Source organism: Oncorhynchus masou, chromosome 7 (genome assembly GCF_036934945.1).
Source record: "Oncorhynchus masou masou isolate Uvic2021 chromosome 7, UVic_Omas_1.1, whole genome shotgun sequence".
Lineage (NCBI taxonomy): Eukaryota > Metazoa > Chordata > Actinopteri > Salmoniformes > Salmonidae > Oncorhynchus > Oncorhynchus masou.
Window position 1 is genome coordinate 8,169,096 of NC_088218.1, and position 10,327 is coordinate 8,179,422.

Sequence of the window (10,327 nt, forward strand, 5' to 3'; positions counted from 1 at the left end):
CCACATTGTTAGCTTGTTCCTGATACCAGCCATGAAGGTACAGTCTGGGATTTGTAAACCAATAAAGGTACAATTTGGTATTCGGGAACCCATACAATCTGGGATCTTGGAATCTGTTCAGTGGTAATTAATCATTCTTTATATTTCATTTATACATTTTCTTGCATTTCTGCTTTGGTACTTTATTCTGCATCCTCTCTATTAGATTACTGGGGTCAGCTCAACATTTATATTACCCACTACATAGTTTTTTTTTTTCAGGAAAAATGACCAAGACAAAAACAACTCAGTGCCCCCACTGTCCTGCCCTCAACACACTGGCAAGGAAAACATGCCAGACATGTTTTGGGATCTAAAAAACATGGATACCCTTCAGGCTGGGCAATACTGTCAAACACCGTAGTTCAGGCAGAACGCTAAAGCCAGTCTGGCTTGTGGTAAGTGTTTCACCATTTTGAAATTTGAACTGAGCCTAGCTGGCCTGGTTATACGTGTTTCCACTAGGGGACCTCATGGACCATGGGAGACCTCATGGACTAGGTGGGGGGGGATCTCATGGACTAGGGGGGGGGGGGGCTGTCATCAAGACAAAGGGTGGCTACTTTGAAGGATCTCAAATATATTTTAATTTAACACTTTTTTGGTTACTACATGATTCCATATGTGTTATTTCATAGTTTTGATATCTTCACATTTATTCTACAATGTAGAAAGTAGTACAAATAAAGAGAAACCCTGGAATGAGTAGGTGTGTCCAAACTTTTGACTGGTGATATATATATATATATATATATATATATATATATATATATATATATATTAGTACCAGTCAAAAATACTTATTTTCCACCATAATTTGCAAATAAATTCATTAAAAATCCTACTATGTGTTTTTCTGGATTTTTTTTCTCCTTTTGTCTGCCATAGTTGAAGTGTACCTATGATGAAAATTACAGGCCTCTCTCATCTTTTTATGTGGGAGAACTTGCACAATTGGTGGCTGACTAAATACTTTTTTGCCCCACTGTATATATATACACCATATATACACACAAAATCTATATTTACGTAATGTGAACAACTCACCTCACCTGAAAGAAGGCACAGCTGAATCTCTACAGTAACATGTTGCAACAGTAAGTTTGTAGGATCAAAGAGGAAGACTGAATAAGACATTACAAAATAACTTTTCTTCCATCAACTATTTGACACATTTTCAGAAACTTGATCTGTTGTCAGAATACCTATCAATGATGCATTAGGTCCAATGAAGATACTTTAGTTGATTTATTATGGATTCATGAGATAATATGACCAGAAGTCTTATGTGGTGGATGGAATGAATGAATACCTTTGCAATCAATCACTGTCAAACAAACCTGGATGAAACCAATGCAACATCCATGCCAAGTGGGTTCCTTGGGACATCGAACTCTGATCTCAAGGATCCCACTTAGCATATGAGCCGTGACATTTATCCACGTATGGGTATTGAAGTGTCATCAAGTAATATATCAAGAGTGGCTATATCATAAAGCACTTTTTTACTGCAGAAAATGTATGTTAGCCCACTCTGAAATCCACTGTAAAACATTATGTTTTCTCTTGGTACATACTTGCTGTTGAATGAAATGAACAATTCAAAAAGCTAGTTCACAATGTCTGGATTACCCGGAGTATGAAGTATGAGCCACCTTAGTCATAGACTGTTCTCTCTGCTACCACACGGTAAGCGGTACCGGAGCGCCACGTCAAGGACCAAGAGGCTCCTTAACTGTTTCTACCCCCAAACCATAAGACCCCTAAACAGTTAGTCAAATGGCTACCCAGACTATTTGTATTGACCTCTCCCCTTTTTATGCTGCTGCTACTTGCTGTTTATTATCTATGCATAGTCACTTTACCACTACCTACATGTACATATTACCTCAATAACCGCTACCCCTGAATATAGCCTCATTAGTTAGTTTATTGTGTTTATATATATTTATTTTTTGTAAACTTTTATTTAGTAAATATTTTCTTAACTCTTTGTCTTGAAACTGCATTGTTGGTTACTTGTAAGTGGGCATTTTATGGTGAGGTCTGCAACTGTTGTATTCAGCGCATGTGACGAATTCGATTTGATTTCCGTGAAAATCGACTCTAAAATCAATTTAACACAAAACATACTGCCTTTTGAATAAATCAACAAATTCAAATGTTTTATTAAATCTCACTGGATTATTGTTGAAGCCTAAATAAGTGCATTTGGAAGTATTCAGACCCCTTCACCTTTTCCACATTTTGTTACATTATTCTAAAATGTATTAAATAGTTTTTTCCCCTCCTCAATCTACACACAAGTTTGCTCCAGGCGGGATGCTTGTCATTCAGGCCAAAGAGTACAATCTTGGTTTCATCAGACCAGAGAATCTTGTTTCTCATGGTCTGAGAGTCTTTAGGTGCCTTTTGGCATGGTCCAAGTGGGCTGTCATGTACCTTTTACTGAGGAGTGGCTTCCGTCTGGCCACTCTACCTTAAAGGCCTGATTGGTGGAATGTTCAAGAGATGGTTGTCCTTCTGGAAGGTTCTCCCATCACCACAGAGGAACTCTGGAGCTCTGTTAGAGTGACTATTGGGTTCTTGGTCACCTCCCTGACCAAGGCACTTCTCCCCCTATTGCTCAGTTTGTCCCGTGCGGCCAGCTCTAGGAAGAGTCTTGGTGGTTCCAAACTTCTTCCATTTAAGAATGATGGAGGCCACGGTGTTCTTGGGGACCTTCAATGCTGCAGACATTTTTTTGTACCCTTCCCCAGATCTGTGCCTTGACACAATCCTGTGTCAGCGCTCTAAGAACAATTCCTTTGACCTCATGGCTTGGTTTTTGTGCTGACATGCACTGTCAACTGTGGGATCTTACATAGACAAGTGTGTGCCTTTCCAAGTCATATCCAATCAATTTAATTTACCACCGATGGACTCCAATCAAGTTGTAGAAACATCTCAAGGATGATCAATGGAAACAGGATACACCTGAGCTCAATTTTGAGTCTCATAGCAAAGGGTCTGAATACTTATAAATATAAGGCATTTCGTTTAAAATGTTTAATACATGATCATTTCTAAAACCCTGTTTAAGCTTTGTCATTATGGGGTATTGTGTGTAGATTGATCAGGAAAAAAATCAATTTTATCATTAACGCTGTAAAGTAACAAAATATGGAAAACGTGAAGGGGTATGAATACTTTCCGAATGCACTGTATATCATCCATTATGTTTGGAATGTGTCAAATCTGATGTAATATGTTCATTCAGCAGGCCTTACCTCCGCCCAGTAGATGGCAGTAACTTCAACAAATGAGACCGAAGCCTACGCTTGAAATACGAGAGAAGATACGCATTCAATGTTATTGTGTCAGTTGCGTAAAAGCGGTAACGTTACGGAGGAAAATGTTGTCAAAAGCTGTCAAAGCGTGTTATTCTGGTGTGAAAAATGTATGTCAAGGTGGACAGGTACTTTCTTCTGCAAATGCCAGGTGCGTGTCGTAGATTTGAATGTTAATTTTACTGGAGAAACGATGTCTGTAGATATGCCTATCATTCACGTTAATTTACTGCCATTGAGCAGAAAATAAGTTATTTATTTTAAACATAAATATTTTAGTTAGACAGCCTTGTCATATGTAGTCATCAACAAAATATAGCTTCTTATAGCGTTCAACATTGTCTGTTGACCCGCTGATGCTAAACTGGGACACTGTCACCTTTGGCACACTTTCCCAGAAGGGGCCTTTAAAGCCTACCTAGTGTTCCTTCACGTATGAGGTAACTAGTGGGTTTGAGTTTGTAACTCCGCTATCCAACACTGCTAGCTACAGGCTTTTACACCAGATAATGTGTTTTTTTTGTCTGAATATACATCACTGCATACTTCCTATTCATGAACCTGCCTCTCCTGATTGATTGACTGGTTGTTTTGTTTGCTCCTTGGTTTGGTTGCATTAACCTAATGGCATTAGTAATGTCCTTCTAGGTTACTCAGCCCGCCATGGGGGGCTAGTCAAATTCCATGACTCAAATTCCACTACTAACTACACTGATCTCAGAAGTCAGTTTATAACTTTTTTAGCAAACACACAAGTGGTTCAGTATACCACACCTAAAGATTAAAGGTGGACTTTGTAGGACACGTTAGGCCTTACAACCACCTTGTTATGCCCATTAGACCAACATGCACTTTATTTATAAGTGCCTGTGCCTCCATTTCCCAGAATGCAGCACAGCCAGCCCCAGGAAGGGAAAGCTCCCCCGTCCAATCGGCCGGAGACATCCAGCGCCAAGACTCTGATGGACATCGGCACCCGCAGAATCTTCAACGAGGATCATGACATGTTCAGGGAGAGTGTCCGACGTTTCTGGACAGAGGAGGTGGTGCCCTACCACAAGGAGTATGTATTGACTGTCTGTAACCATCTCCGCTTAGGCCTAGTGTTCCCCACCAGGGTCCTGTTCATTAAGTACCAAATGGTAGGAAACTGACTGAAAGCGGGAGGAACCAGTTGAACACTCGTTTTCCATTGCAGAATGTTTTGAAATGGTTTTTCTATTGTGTGACCTAATAAACAGGATGCTGATGATCAAGCTTTTTTTGCTTCAGTGAACTGAATGGTTTTCATGATGTGATTATGTTGTGATGACTCTGCTGACTTAAGGTATGGTCTCTGTCTTCCCTCCCCCTCCAGGTGGGAGAAGGCAGGTATGGTGAGCAGGGAGCTGTGGCAGAAGGCTGGGGAGCAGGGTCTGTTGGGCATCCTCACTCCAGAGGAGCACGGGGGGATCGGAGGTGATCTGCTGTCTGCAGCTGTGATGTGGGAGGAGCAGTGAGTATCTTGTCCTGACCAGGGATCAGCTCCCCACTGTCCATATAATCATATAAATTATGATCTAAACTGATCCTAGCTCAGCACTCATACTCGGAGACGCTATATGAATACAGGCCCAGGTGTGGGTTGATTGGCTAGTATTTCCCCAAGCCCTATTGCTATGACCATGGGCGTATAGCAGAATGTAACAGTTGTGATTATATGTCAAACAACTGACTTAACTTAGATGCCTACTGATAACATCAAAATGCTATTCTGTCAACAGGCTTTGTGTTGTACTGCAGGGAACGTCAGAAGGGGATATCAGGACGTTACACCCCTCTCCTCACCCTGTCTCTCTTTGTCCTCTAGGATGTACTCTAACTGCTCTGGCCCAGGCTTTGCCCTCCACTCTGAGATCTGCATGCCCTACATCAGTAACTATGGCTCCAAGGAACAGATTGATCGCTTCATACCCCAGATGGCTGCTGGTACCTGCATCGGGGCTATCGCCATGACGGAGCCGGGAGCTGGCAGGTGAGGACGTTTAACACTACTGGGCCAAGCTGAGCTGTACTGCTCTGATCTGGTTACCCTACTGGAAAGCATGATGTGAAAAGAAGATATCCAAGCAGGCACAGTACGGTTTGGATCAGCACAATGGTGTGAAAATTGTTTGTTTAATAGGCTATACTTTCAATATGAGAATTTGATGATGGTAAGGTCAATTTGGGGTCATTCTGCTTGTTTTCATTACGTGTTCTCTAACTTCTATCTCTGTCTAGCCAATAGCAGTTGATCCTAAAGACCCTCTCTTCTCTCCGTTCAACCCAGTGACCTCCAAGGTGTCAGGACGTACGCTAAGAAGGACGGCGATGACTGGATCCTCAACGGCAACAAGGTGTGTTCAGGGTGGATGTGGTTTAACCAGACTAGGGTTGTGTTCAGTAGGGCACACCGTAGCAAAATGTTTGACAAATTTGGGTGCCTCCGTTTCAAAATGTATTCTCCCAACTGAACATGACCCATGTCATTGACCGTTGTCCCTTGACCCACAGGTGTTCATCACCAACGGCTGTATGGCCGACATGGTGATCGTGGTGACCGTAACGAACCGCGAGGCGAAAACAGCGGCCCACGGGATCAGCCTCTTCCTGGTGGAGAAAGGAATGCCAGGCTTCCAGGCGGGCAAGAAGCTGGAGAAGATTGGCCTGATGGCACAGGTACAGTCAGAAATCTCAATTGCTATTTTTTAACCCCCTCTCGTTAAGGGGCCATTTTGACCACCTGGCTGGGTTCAAATACTTTTGATTTCCTTTTCACATCCTTTCAGTTTGATTGAGCCTGTATGTAGAACCAGAGAGATGGGTTGCTTTTTGTTTTTTAGTATTCCTTTGGTTTCATTATGTAGTTCAAGCTCAATCGAAGGCAGCTAAAGTATTTGAAAGAACTATTGAATCCAGGTCTGGTCAAATGGAAAAAAGCCTCATTGCTTCAAACAGTCGGTTTGATATTGACGTCCCTTGAGAAGTGGGTTCAGATAACGAGAAGTGGGTTCAGATGACCAGAACTAGTCAACTGTCATGTCAGACCATTTTATAGAACAGCCATTACCTTCGATATATATTAACCGTTGTCTCTCTGTCCCCAGGACACGGCTGAGCTGTTCTTTGAGGACGTGCGTCTCCCTGCTTCTGCCCTGCTGGGACAGGCCAACAAGGGCTTCTACTACCTGATGAACGAGCTGCCACAGGTACACCTTTCAGAGAGGAATTACACTGGCATGATATACCAGGGTCGGGGTCAGGTACATTTCAATTCAGGAAGTAAACTGAAATTGCAATACCAATTGTATTTATTTAAAGAGCAATGACTGAGTTGAAGGGAATTGACCCCTAACCTATTCCTATGTACTCGATTGTCACAAAGGTGTGACTATATCTAGTAGCTACAGACCACGTCATTATTAATGCTCCTCACCTCTTGTTCTTCCAGGAACGCCTGCTGATTGCAGACATGGCCATCGCCAGCAGTGAGTTCATGTTTGAGGAGACCAGGAACTATGTGACTCAGAGGAAGGCTTTCGGCAAGACCATCGCTCACCTTCAGGTTGGATAGCATTATCTTTGACTCGTGTTTCTGCTGTAGTAACAGGTATGTTTTCGGTGTAGTGAACTGAACTAGCAACTAGAGGGCTGTTGGTGTCAGACCCCGTCTCTCCTACTGTTTTGCCCTTGAGCGAGGCACTTAACCTCAAACTATCTCCATAGAACACATTTCTGTTTGATCAGATGGATGAATAGTTGTATTGTAGTATATTGAAGTGCCCCTCTAACTCATCCCCCTGTCTCATGGTGCAGACTGTGCAGCACAAGCTGGCAGAGCTGAAGACTGAGATCTGTGTGGGCCGCTCCTTTTTAGACAACTGTCTCCAGCTTCACACAGAGAAACGCCTGGACTCTCAAACAGCCTCTATGGCCAAGTACTGGTGAGAACACAACCAAATACTAAACCTTCTGTCACCAGATTTATGCTACTCCAGTCCAGAACTGTCAGTGTGTTTGACGTGTAAAGTGCACATCCGCCCTTGGATTGGATTTAAAGGGAGTGGATTGGTATAAGAGTAATGCTGGTGATGTCTTTCCAGACAATGCTTTTAAACCCATGAAGTGTTGAAGTGCACACTTCAGGGAGAAGGGTAGAGAATTAGGACACCCCCTATATCGTCTGACTTGACTTTTTTAATTTTTTTATCAGGGCGTCTGACCTCCAGAACTCTGTGGCCACCCGGTGTCTGCAGCTCCACGGAGGCTGGGGCTACATGTGGGACTACCCCATCGCCAAGTGAGTGACGGTGATGTGTGTCTCATGGAAATATAACATGTTATTCTATTTAGTTCTATGCTGTCAGTGCATATGAAAATCCTTTCTCTCCCCATCAGGGCGTTTGTGGATTCTCGTGTCCAGCCCATCTATGGAGGAACCAATGAGATCATGAAGGAGCTGATCGCCCGCAGTATCGTCAGCCAGAAGTGAGGGAGACGTCCCAGTGACATCATCATGGAGGAGAGCTGGGAAGTGGTTAACATAAGTCTCTTAACACCAGCAGCAGTTTTGACTGGGTTAGCTACTGAGCTGGTTGTCTGTGCCTTTTGAAGTGATGTTCCCTGAAGGTTGGCCAGTGGTATTTCTGGGACAAATCTCAACTTCCACCTAAGTCAAATGTTCACTTCGTCTCTCATAGAGATCCGTGCATGACTGAAAGAAACATTTTACTTAAGTGGAACTTAAGGATTCACTCCTCTTTGAATAAGCATGCAGTGAAATAATAGATATTCAGGTTTTGTAATTTATTTTCTAATATTGCTGGGAATGTGTTTTTAACAATCTAGATGTAGGGTTGTTTATCCCTTTCCTCTTGGCTTCTACAAAGTCAACAATATGTTATTAAATCCGTCCATCCTTTCACACTTGAAATCTAAAAAGGTTTGAAACCATGATCAAATAAATGCACAGAGTTAAGTTGTATATTTTTGTAATACCACCTTTGTGTTTGTGTCCAACTGTCTGTCCTGCTGTGTTTATGGGGGTGGAAAACTAAATGGTATAGTCATGTACGTTAGAATGTTTTAGTTTGAATGAACAGCATTTTATCCATCATTTGTTCCTAGCTCCAAACCGGAAGTGCCCTTGCATTCTTCTCCTGATAACTATTAATGGTCAGCATTAAAGGGGAAAGGAGATACCTAGTCAGTTGTACAACTGAAATGTGTCTTCCGCATTTAACCCAACCCCTCAATCAGAGAGGTGCGGGGGGCTGACTTAACACCTCAACAAGCTGTGAATTAGAACATTGCATTATTGTTGAACATTTTAAACGCCACCTTTTTTAACATTTTGTAATGTAATAATATTACTTGTTTATTAAAGTTATACTATTTTGGTGATCCCTCTTACAATTTTAATTTGTATCTATTGTGTTCTGTCAGTTTCATGAAGATGTGGGGTGTTCTATTGCAGTGGACGAAGGCATACAGGAATAATGCATCACGATACGGTCCTAATGCATTATAAGCCCGGTTTTTGGGTGTGTGTCTGTTGTAGGTGAGAAGATGTGTGAGCCTGAGATTGATGCCCTGGTGACAGCTCAGGAGGATGAGAACGGCTGCCTCAACAACTAAGGTTAGGTCTTCTGCGCAATGCTATCTCCTGCTATGTATTATTTTAACCACAAGATGGCAGTAAGTCTTGTGAACCAATTAAACCTGGGTTTTATTCCATCTCAATAGTGACGTCTGTCTACTAGGAGTATTTTCATTAGCTTTGATTCCATTCCTTTTATTTTTTATCAATTCCTATCTGTATGGTTTTGATAATCATCCTGTTACCTTCAGTATTAAAGTTTAGTGGAGTGCTATGGGCACATCTATTAAAAGCTCTTGTCCCAGGTGCTGTGTTAGGATGTAGAACAAAAAATAAATCCACATTCATGAAACACCATTGGGAAGGGGCCACATTCAGTAGTCAAATGTTGAGAAATGTAATGAATAGAGCTGAAGTGCTTCCTTATTCTACATATCACTCTGTTCTACATCATGTATTTCTATCTGAAATCTACAACGGTTGTGCTTGGCGAAACCTATTTACCCAGGTGTAGTATTAAATCCAGCTGCCTCTCTGAACACTTGAGTTGCAAACTGCTTTGGCTCAACACAAAGGCAGGTGTTGTTTCTGGCTCCCATTGACACAGTCCCAAACTGAAACCCATACATGTACTGGGTAAGCATCCCTAATTGCACCCAATTCTCTATATGTAGTGCACTACTTTTGACCAGAGCCCCATAAGGTTTCATTTGGGATGTGCACCTAACGTATATAGCTTGATTTAGGTTGAGTTGGATGTGTTGTTTTTCCATGATAAAGCTGATGTTTCAGTTGTGCTAGTATGCTGCTGTCAGGGAATATGCCTGTGGCCAGCTGGCATGGGTACACATGTTTTCTGTTTAAGGAGAGGGAGAGTCAATCTGCTCCAACCCCCACATTCCCCCAAATCCTACAGTGCCAGTTTTGGCACGGGCACCAGACATGGTGTGGCTGGGATCCCATGGGGGAAGACGGGAGCAGATGCTTCCTTGATAAATCCAGTTCCTCTCTTTCCCTCGCTTTCTCCCGATATTCTCTCTCCTCCCCACCCCATCTCCTCTCTGCCCTCCACATCTCTCTCACTCACTCACTCCTCAACCAGTGCCGCACCCATCCCTGTAAGCAGAGCAATGCAATGCAGCTACTCACAGAAGCCCATCCATCCTCTTGTATGTAGATCCCCACCTGTGTGTGTGTGTGTGTGTGTATCTGTATGTGTGTGCGTTTGTGCGCATGCGTGCGTGTGTGGGAGCGAGAACCTGCAACCGTTGGTTGCATACAAATAATGCGCCACTACTGATGTAATTACGACATTTGAACGCGGTGGGAGGGGTCAGAG

General features: G+C 42.7%; 1 protein-coding gene across 1 annotated transcript; it reads left to right on the plus strand.

Annotated features, from left to right (window-relative positions):
- The first annotated feature begins 3,349 nt into the window (after positions 1-3,349).
- On the plus strand, positions 3,350-8,792 carry acadl (acyl-CoA dehydrogenase long chain). The gene is made up of 11 exons (XM_064970234.1): positions 3,350-3,519; positions 4,255-4,431; positions 4,726-4,863; positions 5,218-5,382; positions 5,680-5,746; positions 5,904-6,068; positions 6,497-6,598; positions 6,841-6,954; positions 7,206-7,333; positions 7,603-7,689; positions 7,788-8,792. Exons 1-11 carry the CDS (start codon positions 3,434-3,436, stop codon positions 7,879-7,881), a joined length of 1,323 nt encoding a protein of 440 aa, XP_064826306.1. The 5' UTR covers positions 3,350-3,433; the 3' UTR covers positions 7,882-8,792.
- Positions 8,793-10,327: the final 1,535 nt, after the last annotated feature.